The sequence below is a fragment of the Lampris incognitus genome, chromosome 8 (assembly GCF_029633865.1).
Source record: "Lampris incognitus isolate fLamInc1 chromosome 8, fLamInc1.hap2, whole genome shotgun sequence".
Classification (NCBI taxonomy): Eukaryota; Metazoa; Chordata; class Actinopteri; order Lampriformes; family Lampridae; genus Lampris; species Lampris incognitus.
In genome coordinates, this window is record NC_079218.1 from 56,803,258 (window position 1) to 56,818,920 (window position 15,663).

General features: G+C 46.5%; 1 protein-coding gene across 1 annotated transcript in view; it reads right to left on the bottom strand.

The window, feature by feature from the left end:
* Positions 1–15,663, bottom strand: part of si:dkeyp-23e4.3 (rho GTPase-activating protein 7) — a 65,154-nt gene that overhangs the window by 33,363 nt on the left and 16,128 nt on the right. The window contains 9 exon segments of the mRNA XM_056284363.1: positions 5,407–5,521; positions 5,603–5,693; positions 8,468–8,860; positions 9,261–9,432; positions 12,351–12,622; positions 12,624–12,926; positions 13,142–13,205; positions 14,806–14,887; positions 15,015–15,086. Of these exon segments, the coding sequence (XP_056140338.1) occupies positions 5,407–5,521; positions 5,603–5,693; positions 8,468–8,860; positions 9,261–9,432; positions 12,351–12,622; positions 12,624–12,926; positions 13,142–13,205; positions 14,806–14,887; positions 15,015–15,086 (1,564 nt within the window).

Here is a 15,663-nt window from a genome sequence, read left to right on the forward strand (position 1 = left end):
CTGCAACATATAAAGGAGAGCAGGGATGGAGGACTCTGTTGTGGTTGATGAGATTGGACACACACACACACACACACACACACACACACACACACACACACACACACACACACACACACGTATGAACATGAACACCTAGATTTTAAGGTAGGGACACTTACTAACATACAATATAACCATGTACACTGTTACACACACACACACACACACACACACACACACACACACACACACACACACAACGGAATAGACTGTCATGCCACCCGGATGCCCTCTGATGTACGCTTTTATCTTAACTGTCTAGACTGAATACGATTCTAGTCTAAGAGGTATGAAGGGGAATGAAACCCCATAACTGTCAGTAATAGCACCAGACTGTAACTTTTAAAAGTTCCAGCTTCATAATTTCTGGAGCTGTAATCTGCTATAAAGTATCAACCAGAAGGCTGCATACATATCTGCTATAAAGTATCAACCAGAAGGCTGCATACATATCTGCTATAAAGTATCAACCAGAAGGCTGCATACATATCTGCTATAAAGTATCAACCAGAAGGCTGCATACATATCTGCTATAAACTATCAACCAGAAGGCTGCATACATATCTGCTATAAAGTATCAACCAGAAGGCTGCATACATATCTGCTATAAACTATCAACCAGAAGGCTGCATACATATCTGCTATAAAGTATCAACCAGAAGGCTGCATACATATCTGCTATAAAGTATCAACCAGAAGGCTGCACACATATCTGCTATAAAGTATCAACCAGAAGGCTGCATACATATCTGCTATAAAGTATCAATCAGAAGGCTGCATACATATCTGCTATAAAGTATCAACCAGAAGGATGCATACATATCTGCTACAAAGTATCAACCAGAAGGCTGCATACATATCTGCTATAAAGTATCAACCAGAAGGCTGCATACAGACCGTGTTTGTATTGTAGTAGTACTATTAACCGTGCTGTTTTTACTAAAGCTACTCTCTGCTAGTTTACGTTTCATTGTTTGCTGTACATGTACTTTGAGTAATGACAAAGTTGAATACAATGACATAAAATAAAGAATACTTTAGACTTTTCCTGCTAATAGCTTCCTGGTGCAATCAGAACAACCTGGATCTGAACAAGCTGGGTCTGGAACAACCTGGATCTATATAGCCTGGATCTGGACAAGCTGGATCTATACAACCTGGATCTGGACAACCTGGATCTGGAACAACCTGGAATGCAGGAATGTTCTTGCCACGTTGCGGTGGTACAATATCAAAGGGCCAAGTTTTCCTCATAGATCAAATAATAGTTTTATATATTTATATAAACTGTAAATCTGCAATAAAGTAAAGTTTAGTTTGGCAAATTTCAGGTTTACCAGAGACTTCCTATCAACTGAGGCAGCAAAGACATACTTCCACTCAATGGTTGTTTCTTACATCACCGATTGTCCAATAAGCTGGTCTAACACACACTCTACAGCATTAAAACCACCGGAATCGTTATACAAACAAGCACTAAAACCTTACACAAGAAGCCATTCACTTTTCATCATTGCCATATTCTAAAAAAGTATAATCTACTCAGTTGGGAAAACCTCACCAAATACAAAAATGTCTGCCTAGTTTATAAGACCAGGCATGGTTTAGCTCCTCCTCCTCTGTCCAGCTTCATCATCTTCAAATCTACCACAAACAGAGCGACTAGAGGTGCAGCTAGAGGGGGCTGCACAATCCCACTCAGGAGACCTGCATTTAGCCAGCCCATCTTCTCCTTTAGAGCATCACATCAATGGAACTCAGCACCACAATCAATTAGAGTCCCCATCCTTTTATTCATTTAAGTGTCTACTACTACTACTACTACTGCTACTACTACTACTACTACTGCTACTGCTACTACTACTACTTTCGGCTGCTCCCGTTAGGGGGCGCCACAGCGGATCATCCGTTTCCATCTCTTCCTGTCCTTTGCATCTTCCTCTGACACACCAGCCACCTGCATGTCCTCCCTCACCACATCCATACATCTCCTCTTCTCCTCTTCCCTGGCAGCTCCATATTCAGCATCCTTCTCCCAGTATACCCAGCATCTCTCCTCCACACATGTCCAAACCATCTCCATCTTGTCTCTCTTGCTTTGTCTCCAAACCGTCCAACCTGAGCTGTCCCTCTAATATACTCGTTCCTAATCCTGACCTTCTTCATCACTCCCAGTGGAAATCTTATCATCTTCATCTCTGCCACCTCCACCTCCTGTCTTTTCATCAATGCCACTGTCTCCAAACCATACAACATAGCTGGTCTCACCACCATCTTGTAAACCTCCCCTTTAACTCTTGCTGGTACCCTTCTGTCACACATCACTCCTGACACTCCTCTCCACCCTGCCTGCACTCTCTTCTTCACCTCTCTCCTGCACCCCCCGTTACTTTGGACAGTTGACCTCAAGTATTTAAACTCATCCGCCTTCATCACCTCTACTCCTTGCATCCTCACCATTCCACTGTCCTCCCTCTCATTCACGCATAATCTAAACCCCTTGAAGACAGAGGAGATGACGGTGGACTTCAGGAGAAGCCCAGCTCTGTGCCCCCCTCACCCTGTGTGACTTTCAGTCACCACTGGGGAGTCACTCCATTTCCTGGGGACCACCATTGCTCAGGACTTCAAGTGGAAGCTAAACATCGCCTCAAGAAAGCACAGCAGAGGACGTACTTCCTGTGGCACCTGGAGAAATTCAACCAGCCACAAAAAATGATGGTGAATTTTGAAAACCTCCATCACTGAGTCCATCCTAACCACCTCCATCACCGTCTGGTATGCTGCTGCCGCCAGTGTGGGGGAGAAGGTCATCAGCTGCCGCCTCCTATTTCACCAGGACCTGCACGCCTCCAGGACCTTGAGGCGGGCAGGGAAGATCGTTGCCAACCCCTCCCACCCTGGACACCGCCTTTTTGAGACTCCGCCCTCTGGCAAGACGCTGAGATCCATCAGGACCAAAACCTCCCTAAGCTAAATTCCTGCATGTAATGCGCGTGGCAACAAAAATAATTTCTGATTCTCTACTAGCAATAATACTGCTAATTGATGATGTGATGTCATTCTCCTCTGGCTTGCTAACAGCTCAGTAGACTTTAGATTCCCCCCGACATGAATCTGAATCTGGGCGCTCCAGTTGGACCGTGATGTCCACAGTAACCTGAAAACACCTTCCAATAAAGTCCAGTAGCACGAGCATTGAGAACAGCACAGCAGTACAGGCGATGTAGGTGTTATGGATCTTTCTTTAGATGTAGGCCATTCAACCCACTGAGCTATCGTCTGAAGACAGTCAGATACAGATCTAGAGTAGATGTAGAGTCCTGCTCTTCACTGGATTTTTAGTTATCTAATATTGAGATACTTTATTGATCCCCGTGGGGAAATTCTTCCTCTGCATTTAGCCCACCCGAGCTGTGTAGCTAGGAGCAGCGGGCAGCCGCTGTGCAGCGCCCGGGGACAAACTCCGGTTCGTCTTGCCATGCCTTGCTCAGGGGCACAGACAGGAGTATTAACCCTAACATGCATGTCTTTTTGATGGTGGGGGGAAACCGGAGCGCCCAGAAAAAACCCACCGCAGACACGGAGAGAACATGCAAACTCCGCACAGAAGATGACCCGGGACGACCCCCAGGGTTGGACAACCCCGGGGTTCGAACCCAGGACCATCTTGCTGTGAGGCGACAGCGCTAACCACTGTGCCACCATGCCGCCAAGTAATGCTACAGTTCACATTTATTTGTTGATTAAAGAAAACAAATAAAACAAGTCAAATCTGTTCTGTCTGAAACTCAGAGAAGACTCTGGACTTCAGACTCTCTTTAGCACTACGCTAACGTGCTGCAGGTTTACAACGTTAAATAAAGAAAGAAAACCGTCTGATGAAAAATACATACAAGATAAACGCATTTTCACCAGTTCTAGCTATGAGCCTGTCAAGGCTGATTTAGTCTCACGGTCTTTCAGAGGAGGACATGAACCCCCCGCAGAGTTCTGTTCATAAATTTGGGGACGTTACAAGATTAAAAGCTGCAGCTCTGCTTCCGCAGCTCTCTCTCTTTTCTCTCTCGCTCTCTTAATCGTCTTGTGATGAACTGAACTTATTCTCCAAAGGGAATGAAAGATGGAGCTACAATCTGTCTCCTGCAGGGAAACCGTGTCTTGCACAAACACAAAAAGGCTCAAGCAGAGCGAGAGTGCCGACAAACACAGTTCAAAAAGAAGGAAAACACCACAGTATTACGACAAAACACCACAGTATTACGACAAACCTACTATACAATCTGTACTCTTCCTTTAGCCTTTTCCTTTCTTTCTCACTACACCTGAGCTCTGGTCCCTTTCTCCTTTCCGTTCTATTTCCTCAGCACATCTGAGGGCTTGGCTTTGATGGGAAAAATAAATAAATAAATAAAAATCTTCCAACACAGGGATCACCAGTTTGAATCCTCGTGTTGCCTCCGGCTTGGTCGGGCGTCCCTACAGATACAGTTGGCCGTGTCTGCGGGTGGGAAGCAGGATGTGGGTATGTGTCCTGGTCGCTGCACTAGTGCCTCCTCTGGTCGGTTGGGGCGCCTGTTTGGGGGGCAGGGGGAACTGGGGGGAATAGCGTGAGCCTCCCACGCGCTACATCCCCCTGGTGAAACTCCTCACTGTCAGGTGAAAAGAAGCGGCTGGCGACTCCACATGTATGGGAGGAGGCGTGGTGGTAGTCTGCAGCCCTCCCCGGACCAGCAGAGGGGGTGCAGCAGCGACCGGGACGGCTCAGAAGAGTGGGGTAATTGGACAGATACAATTGAGGAGAACAAGGGGGGAAAATCCCCCCCCCCCAAAAAACCCCATCTTGGCTCTTTTTACTGATCAACTTTGTGTTTTACAAAGCAAATATCATCAGCAGCTTCATTTGTGGAATTACCATTTTTTAGTCCTGTATTTCTTTTAAAGAATTTTTTTGTGCATTCTAACGCTTTAGCATTAGCGACCTACCTGTTGTTCCAGCCAAACAGCAAAGCTACTCAACAAACTAAACCGTATTCCTTTAAAATAAAGGCCATTCCCTGCACAGAAATAACTGAGTAACTTACAAATAAGCTGGATGAAATTAAACTATGGTAGTTGGTAATTACTGAGAAATATCTGGGCAATACTCTGTTCTCTTTACTCAGTTATTTTTATGTAATTTTTATGTAATTCAAAGGGTTACCAACTAAACTTGTTAGTTTAGAGTCAATGTTTCCCTTCAATCTTTCACCAACTTCTTTAGCCTGAAAACTGTTGGCGTCTTACTGAACTTCCTCACCTGCTGCCGGGTGGAGTTGACCCGGCCTTAACATCGTCTCCATCCATGGAGATCCTCTCACAAACCCTCCATGTTCTCCTCCGTCATCTGGACCCTGTACATCCAGGTGGATGTGGTCCAGAGAGGAGAGACAGGGGAGAGACAGGGGAGGTGGGTGAGGAGCCCTGGGCAGGGGAGTCCCTGGAGGAGAGGAAGAGGAGGAGGAGGAGGAGGAGGCGGAGCCTCTCTGAGGATTGTCCTCAGGTCCTGACAGGACTCAGCAGGAGGAGACCAGCTGCTGGAGATCATTGATTTTCGTCATCACGCTGTCCAGCGCTGACAAGATCTCTTCATCGCTCATCAGCCGACTGACCTGAAGATTGATTCAGAAAGCATCAACGAGGATTTCTACAAAAATGTGCAGTTTAAAGCTACAATCCTTAATTCAAATGTACAACCAAAGGGTTGTCCTGCTAACAAAATACAAACTACAGTACTGGAACCTGTCGTCACTCCCAACTGATTGACGGGTCTCGTAATACAAGGACCAACACTAAACAACAACCCAATTTGAGTTTCTTCTTTTTAACCTTTGCTGTCGGCAGGCTTGACATACAACACGGGGACTTTGCATGTGACATGTATGTGTCCTAGACAGAGTTAATCTGCAAGTGGTGTTCATATTCTCCACCTGCAAAGGCAGTCTTTATTCATTATCAAGAATCGCTTACAACTCTGTCGTTCGGATGCTCTATGGGATGACAAGAGCACAGTTTTTGTTATACATTTACAGCCCCCGCCAATTCCACTCTTCCGCACGTCTGATCAGCGAAACAACCAATCAGCAACGCCTCTCCAAGAGCGGCACAATTCCACAAGTGAAACAAGGAAATTTATAAATCAAATAGAGATTGATGCAATTTTCAGAAACTTTGATAATAAACTATATCGCTCAGATGAGGAGTCAAGAATGTCAAACATTAATTCATTCCTTGATGACACCAACGTCCCAAAACCATCCCAAGAGCAGGCCACACTATTCAATAAAGTGGTCTAAAACTATGGTTTTATAGTCCTACCAGTCAGTGGGGCAAACTGGACTACTGTAAGTAAGAATCTTCATTTAACCATCTCACAGCATGTATTAGATACCTGGGTACTGATCTCTCCACCAATCTGTCAGACCTATTTGCTCTTAATTTTACTCGGTTACTTCAATCAACTGAAGAAGACCTTACCCGCGGGAACAACCTACCCTTGTCACTAACTGGCAGGACAGCAGCAGCAAAAAATTCATTTCCTACCAAAAAATAAACAACATTATCTCAATGACCCCAGTTCAACCAAAAGCCAAGGGGTTCAATGCCATGGACCCTTTAGCCAAACATTTCTACCGGAAGAATTAAACTGACAACACTACACAAAACCAGAGACTACGGCGGTCTAGCCACCCCAAACGTCAGACACTTCTAGCTGGCTAACCATCTTTAATCTATTACCAAATGGCTACAGCCAGAGCAACAATTAAACCATGGAAATAGAACAAACTGAATGTCATGATTTATCAACATCCGATCTCCCGTTTCACTCTGGATCAATAAAGAAACACGAGTGCTTTAAAACTCCATGTATCAGAGCGATTCTGACAGCCTGGTGGAAATTCAACAAACTCTCAGGTTTTACTCTATTCCCAAACACACTCACTTCATATTGGCCCAAACTAGAGTTTCAGGTTTAAAAAAGCCATTAATCTTGCAAGGCTTGGAAGCAAGAAGGAATCACTCATCTGGAACATAATTTAGAAAACAATTCATTTTTATCATTCCAAACATTAACCCAGAGGTAGGAAATCAGTGGCCACAGGTTTGTGCAATATCTCCACCTGCGGCAGTCTCTAACAGCCACGATCACATGACGTAAAACACACTTCACCCACCCCCATGATCAACGACCGTACTCATATCGCTAGCTTAAAAAAACCTCTCTTCTGGGATATACTGTCTAATTAAACACAGATGACACCGGGTGTCTGGGTAGTGTGTGTGGTGGTCTATTCCGCTGCCTACCAACACGGGGATTGCGGGTTCGAATCCCTGGGTTACCTCCGGCTTGGTCAGGCGTCCCTACAGACACAATTGTCCATGTCTGTGGGTGGGAAGCTGGATGTAGCTATGTGTCCTGGTCGCTTGGGGCGCCTGTTTGGGGGGGGGGGCTGGGGGGAATAGCGTGATCCTCCCATGTGCTACGTCCCCCTGGTGAAACTCCTCACTGTCAGGTGAAAAGAAGCGGCTGGTGACTCCACATGTATGGAGGAGGCATGTGGTAGTCTGCAGCCCTCCCCGGATCAGCAGAGGGGGTGGAGCAGCGACCGGGGCAGCTCGGAAGAGTGGGGTAATTGGCCAGACACAATTGGAGAGAACCCCCCCCCCCCCAAAAAAAACCAAAAACACAGATGACACTGTTTTTACCAGCCACAGCATGGGGAAGAGACCTTGCTGTCACCACCAACGCCACCTTCTGGAAGTATATCTGCAATAACACGTTTTCTATAACCCACAATTCAAAACTGCAGCTTATCCAGTACGCAGTCTCACATAGAGCACTTACATCACCCAACACCACATGCTCCAAACGGGATTCCTAGGCCAAGTAAACCTGCTATGTTATAAACATATTTTAAATGAAGAGTTCAGGGGTCCAAAAATTCAATAATATTTTGGGAGTCAAGTGGTACTTCATATTCTCTTGGAAAACAGAGAGGCTTTAAGATAATGATGTAAACCAATTCATATTTCATGGGAGGAATTATCTTGTCAGAGAAGGCAGCAATATATTTCCAAGTGGCAGCAATCCCATTCTAGAATGATACTCTTCGAGAAGTAATTGCATGAAGTTATGATATTAATAGAGAGTAGCTGTGGACAGCCTTACAGAACCCATCACTCATGCGCCGAGTCTCCAAAGTCACTGTTGTCCTTTCACTCTCCCATAATACTGAATTATTACCACTGAGCAGATAAGCTACTTAAGATAAGTGCAGAAATGATAGTAAACCCAAAAAACCCATTTTGCTTAGTGATTACGGTAAGCACCATACTACTTCCTAAAACAAGTGGAAACGATTTCAAATAAAACTTCTTTCTTTACCATGTGATCAATCTCAGTCTCCTCCTCAGTCCCACTTCCACCTCTGTTGCCGCCGCTGCTTTCTTCCATCTCCATCACCTGTTGCGCCGGCACGTTGTCGTAGATACTGATGCGGTGGTCCGGCACAGTGAGGGGGCTGGGCCCGACGACCTCCAAGGAGGAAGAGGAGGAAAGGCCGCTGTGCTTGCTGACGGCCCGGCGAGCTCTCCCACCCCCGCAGCCGTGGAAGCTCCCGGTCCTCCAGTTGACGGAGGTGCTGTCCATGATGGAGGACAGGATGGTGTCTTTGTGAGTCAGGGAGGTGGGGAAGGTGCCGGGCTTGTGTCCGCGGGGGATCTGGAAGACCAGACTCTCATGGCTGTTGTCGTTATTGTTGATCTGGTTCTTATGGTCCTGAGAGGATGAAGAGGTTAAGAGAAGATGGAGTGATGGGTGGGTAAAGGCAGACACACATGATATTTTGTGGGTGAATACTGGTGCTGTCATGAAATATTTACACAGCAGAAAATGTCCATAAACGATCATTGGTAATGTGGACATGATGACCAAGCAGGTGGAGACCTTGTTCACTTCACTAACACAGTGGAATAGCTTCAGAAAATGGTCTCACTTTCCTGTAATGCAGCCTTCAAGACCAGGGAATGACAACATTTAAGTTGTATCACCATGTTACCACAACCACATCCGACACCACATCTAGTCTCGTGTCAACAGATCTGCATTAGATTCACATACTGACCAGATCTACTCCCCCCCCCCCCCCGCCCCCCCCATCTTTCCATACAGGACTGACCTCGGTGGCTCTGTGCGGCAGCGGCCTGTGGTTCTGCTGGTCCTGTCTGTTGTGGCTCGGACCATCACCGACAATGGCATTGTGGTTGGAGTGCTTCCAGTTGCTCCTGACCCGTGTGACGGGGCTGGGGGTGCTGACGGCACTGCTGCTCTCTGATGGGCTGGTGCTGGTACTGGTGCAGTCAAGTCGTTTTCAAAATGTGCATGGAAGATAAAACATATCTCAGTTAAGAAAGGTAACCGGCTGATAACTGACCGTTTAAAAACAGCCATCTTATCACCACGTCTTTGAATGTTGTATCAAGCGTCTTCTTACTTTTGTTTTTATATAAACTTAACCTCTTCCACACAGTAAAACGTTATTTATATAGCACGTTTAAAAGCACACAGTTACAAAGTGCTTTACACTCATTAAAGAAAATGTGAATAAATACATTGAATGAATACAAGACATGGCACAGGGAGTACCAGACCCAGCTAAAACAGAAGTCAGGTGTTTAGAAGCTGCTTAAAACAGGCCAAAGATTCAGCGAATCTAACGAGCTGGGGAAGATTATTCCAGATTATTCCAGATTTAAGATATAAAATCATTCCAGAGGCTTGGGGCTAAAACTGCAAAGGCACGGTCACCTTTTGCTCTGCAGCTGGAGTGAGGGATGGATGAAGACCGAGGTTTGAGGATCGGGGCGGTCGGGAAGTGGGAATAGAAGATCAGGAATTTAACTGGGGGCAAGACTATAATAGCACCAAACCAGACTAGACTGGACCAGTAAATCTGCCCTAACCTGAAGCACTTGGGACTTTGTGTCTACACCTAACCTTCAGGTTCAGAAATGTCAGCTCCAAATTTTAATTTAATTTTGCTTTACTTTTTCTCATGTTTTTAATGTAACATTATTAGCAACAGTTGTTTAAAAGACGGTAATTAATGTTTTTGAAGTGTCTGCTGTTGTTTCGTAAGAGCTTAAAAGTTCCATATTACCGTATTTCCTGGAGTATAAATTGCCGTGTTTTTACTCGTCTGGCTGGTCCTGCGATGTATAGGCCAACGCTACGGCCACTAAATGGCAGTGTTCAATCTTGTGACTCAGTTGAAACAACTGGGCGACCACCTGATTTATACCCCGAAGCGACTTGCGGTTTTTCCTCGCAACAACACGTTTTTTGCCGAGTGCGACTTGTACCCCGGTGCGACTTGTAGTATACAGCACTCATTTATTAACCACTAGGGATGTCACAAGGTCAGTTTTATTGACTGATTGATTGGATTTCCCCCCTTTTTCTCCCAATTGTACTTGGCCAATTGCCCCACTCTTCCTCCTCGTCCCGAGGAGGGCTGGTCCGAGCAGGGCTGCAGACTACCACGTGCCTCCTCCCATACACGTGGAGTCACCAGCCGCTTCTTTTCACCTGACAGTGAGGAGTTTCACCAGGGGGACGTAGCACGTGGGAGGATCACGCTATTCCCCCCAAGTTCAATTCAATTCAGTTTACTGTCATTAAAAACAATGTGCAGGCTCATGTTAGAAATGAAATGAGGGCTGTGGCTTCACCAAACAGTGCAAGACAGACACACACAAACACAGACAAACACAGTATAAGATATACACACATGAAGACCAAAAGCTAAAAATAAGTTAAAAAAAAGAGCTGGAGTACAAAATATTTAAAAATATCTACAGACATTCAGTGGGTAGCCAGGTTCAGGTGGGCAACAGCTTGTGGAAAGAAGCTGTTTTTGAGCCTGGTAGTGTGGGCTCTGAGGCTCCTGTAGCGCCTCCCAGAGTGCAGGGGGGAGAACAGTCCATGGTTGGGGTGGGGTGGGATCTCTGCTGATGCTCAGACCCCTTCCAAGGCAGCGTTTGTGATAAATGTCTTTTATGGCTGGGAGCTGGGTACCGGTGATATGCTGGGCCGCCTTGATGACCCGCTGCAGAGCTTTCTGGTCTACTGAGGTGCAGTTGCTGTACCACACTGAGGTGCAGATGGTCAGGATGCTCTCTATGGTGCAGTGGTAGAAGTTGGGGAGAATTGTGGGGGGTAGACGAGTGCTCCTCAGCCTCCTCAGGAAATGCAGGCGTTGTTGGGCCTTTTTCACAAGGGCCTGGGTGTTTGATGTCCAGGAAAGGTCCTCGCTGATGTGGACTCCAAGGAGTTTAAAGCTGGAGACACGCTCCACTTCCACCCCATTGATGTGTATGGGGCAGTGGCTGCAGCTTCTAGACCTCCTGAAGTCCACAATCAGCTCCTTTGTCTTCTGCACATTGAGGACAAGATTGTTGGTAGTACACCATGATGTGAGGTGCTGAATCTCGTCTCTGTAGGCCATCTCGTCATTGTTGGTGATAGTTACCCCTCTCCCCTGAACAGGCGCCCCGACCGACCAGAGGAGGCGCTAGTGCAGTGACTAGGACACATACCCACATCCGTCTTCCCACCCGCAGACACGGACAATTGTGTCTGTAGGGACGCCCGACCAAGCCGGAGGTAACACGGGGATTCGAACCTGCGATCCCCCCGGTTGGTAGGCAACGGAACAGACCACCGCGCTAACCGGACGCCCCGTATACATAATTTATTGACTATCAATCAGCGTGTTGTAATATTGAGATCTTGAGGCGTCGATACATCAAAATGACAGTAAAACCAAAATGTTCACGTCTTGTTTTTCTTCTTCGTTTGTATTAATAATCCAGTACATGTGGTGACCAAACCCAGACAAGGTAAAACTCCACACAGCCCCTAAATCGGTGGGTTCGCCGATGTTGGCAAACAAAACTTGTTTTGTTCTTATAAAAACAAACGGCGTGGTTGACGTGAGGCAAGATGCAGGTTAAATACCCAGTTTACTGAAAACTGACCGTCTGCTTTACATTTAGTCACTCGTGTTCTGATGACTGTCATGGGCTATCAAGTTTATACACCGGTCTACTCACAACTTGTGTTTTCATTTGAAATGAGTCAATACTCACCAATACTCAGCAGCTTTTTTGTTCAATTATTGATACTTAAAAGAGGATCAATAATAACAAGCCTATTAATCACTATTTACAGCCTCTCATTATAAACCGTTAGCAAAAAGAATGGTCACCTCTTCAGGCACTGCATCTCTCTCAGCTGATCCTCCTCTTTAGGAGCTTCATGGGGCAGAATCCTCAGGTGGGCCGGACTGCCGGTGGTCCCTGCTACTCCATCACCACCGCTGCCGCTGCTGCCGTTGTGGGCCGGAGGCAGCAGGGCGGACACCAGCCTCAGCTTCTCCATCTTCCTCAGGAGGCCGTGTCCTTTCTTTCTGGGCGTTTTCTCTGGGAAGCAGCGCTCAGTCTCCAGACTGTGTGTGGAAGAGCTTCCTCCTCCTCCTCCTCCTCCTCGTCTGGGGGAGGGGCGACCCGCTGAAGGACCTGTCCAGGGACAAGCTCTTGTTAGTGGAGGAGGAGCAGCGGCTGCTCTCCTGGGCATCGCTCTCGGCACTGCTGGTGCTGTGGAGCGAGCACACTTCGTGGCGGTCACTGACGTCACACGGAGACACGTCCCCACGTCCCGCCAAGCCGTCGGCCTGGTCATTTAAGTCTAGCGCGGAGCGGAGGCGCCGCCATCGCTGAGTCCTCCTGTCGAAGGTCCACCTGGGGCTGATGGCACAGTCATCATCCGGATCACAGTCCTCCCCCTGGACAACCAGAGACCACGGAAATCAGAGGAGAGGATGAAACACACACACACACACACACACAAATTCACATATGGCGCGTCAACATGGAGGCGTGCGGCGCCCTAGGAGAGGACTCTTGTGTCCATCTCAGTAGAAGATCTGACAGAGGCTACGGTGACCCCGTGCTACAGCATCGGCGGCAGACAGATGCCATCATGCTTGATTCCACTGACCCTCCTCTTGGATCTGCGCGGCTCCAGCCTCATCTCCACACATCTGTTCAGAGTGTTTAACCTCCTGGACAGAAGAGAAGAAACATCTAGCGTCAGAGACCCTGCGGCTCATAAAGGCTGCGCTGTACCACACGCCTTCAGAACACACACTTTCCCCTCCATACACAACAGGGGGTCACGTGGTCACTTAATGCAGTCAGGAAGAGCACCAGATTCCTCCTCCGCTGTGTAGCGTGTGTGCGGTACTGAAGAGTTAGCCTCATCCGAGGTTTCTAGAGCGCCTCTTACAGAAGCACTGAGCCGGGGTGTAAAGACTTACTGAGCCTGCTGAGTCTTCCTCAAGTGACGCATGTAGAGACGCTTCATTACTGTGGCCCTGTTTCCCAGTAAATCAGGACGCAAGGGCGAGACCAAACATAGACCTGATCTGATTGGACATGTGACAATGTCATTGGTTGGAATGTTGACTTGGTGACGCAATCACAAACTTTTTTGTTTTAGAGGAAGTAAAGCTGATTAGACTACGATGTACAACAAGTAAAAAGTGAATGTCTACTATTGTTTTTGGCTCAAGTTGTTGAATAGGTGCATGACTTGGGAAAGGAGCTAACGAGGTAAGACAAAGTCCATCATTTCACCTTGTCTTTAAAAACACATTAGCGGAACTCGGCGGATGGAAAAATACTGTGTTACTGCTTCCCCAGAGATACAGGATGAGTACCAATACGCCAGTACACACTACACACACACCAACAGAATATACCGCATAGTAACAGTACTATATACTGGTTTATAGTACTTACAATCCACTAAAACGTGTTTTGTATGCAGGCTAAATCTACGTTTTCCTCGGTCAAACAGCAGCAGTGACGATAAGTGATACAACTCACACAACCTATGTCTCCATGGTAACCACCTATATCTCCACGGTAACAACATATATTGTCATGGTAAAAACCTTTATCTCCATGGTAACAACCTATATCGCCCTGGTAACAACCTATATCACCGTAGTATCAACATATATTTACCATGGTAAAAACATATATCGCCATGGTAACAACCTATATCTCCATAGTTACTACGCAAAGCTAGTTTCTTCTGGAATAGTGTCCTGTTGATTCATACTAGATTTTTTTTGGGTGAAAATAGCATACATCCTGGTATTTTTAGAAAACGGTTTTTTTCCATACTGTATATAATGTAGTATGCTATAAGTGTGTACTGTATATTACGACCATAGTATGGATATTCAGACGCAAACACAGAAGCGATGAGGAACAACTATAGGTGTTTTCCATATGCTGTCCATGTTGAAAACAGACAAGGCTCAGCGTTTTCGGTTTTTACAGATTTTCACCGAAAAATACCCAGATTTTTCACCCGGATTTGATGCTTCCACGGATCCAAAAGTTGTTCCTTTTCATGTGAGGTTATGTAACAGTGTCCCCTTGTGGCGAAATTGGGCGTGCTGGGTGGCGTTGAAAAGTAAAAAACCGAAAACGCTCCGCCTTCATAGATAAGAGATGAGGTTGAAAAAACAGTGGATTGTCCCTCTAAGACACTTTTACTATCTGGTCCTTAAAATTGGAGCTATCAAAACACACGCATGCATGCACGCATGCACACAGAGCATGAGTAGGGGGGTGAAGGTGTCTATTTACCTGCAGACTGAATCCAGGGCGTCCTTATCCAGGAAGTGATGATCATTCTTTGCCCAATCGATGTCAATGGGGAACCTTCCGTCTGACGAGCAAACAAGACAAATGAAGCAGAGCGGCAGCCCGGCACACGATGGCGGGGCACCGCTTTAGCAAACATATGAATTTACATTGTCTTGTCAGCGAGTAGAGTCAGACGCGCTCATATTTACCTTTGAATAACTGCACATACTGAGGGAAGCCGGCAGCCCTCAGCCAATCACAGGCCTCCTTGGCTTCAATCTCTGCAAACAGGGGAGGAACACAACGTCCCACTCAATTACGATTATTTCCTACTGCGCCCACTTCAAGAGGACAAATATTAGCGCTTAATCAGCAGACTGTGTTTTAAACTTTAATTACATTTGCATTCGGTTTAAAAAAGGCAGATAAATGATGGGAAAAAACAGAAGCGGGGATATCGTCACAAAGATACTGAATTATCAGTGACTGTTCAGAGGAGACACTCCCAATTACCGCTAATTGGCCGACTGTGGCAGTGGAAACCCCGCGTGAGAGAGAGAGAGAGAGAGAGAGAGAGAGAGAGAGAGAGAGACAGAGAGACAGAGAGAGAGAGAGAGAGAGAGAGAGAGAGAGAGAGAGAGAGAGAGAGAGAGAGAGAGAGAGAGGGAGACAGAGAGACAGAGAGAGAGAGAGCGAGAGAGTGAGACAGAGACAGAGACAGAGAGAGAGAGACAGAGAGAGAGAGAGAGAGACAGAGAGAGAGCGAGACAGAGACAGAGACAGAGACAGAGAGAGAGAGAGAGAGAGAGAGAGAGAGAGAGAGAGAGAGAGAGGGAGAGAGAGAGAGAGAGAGGGAGA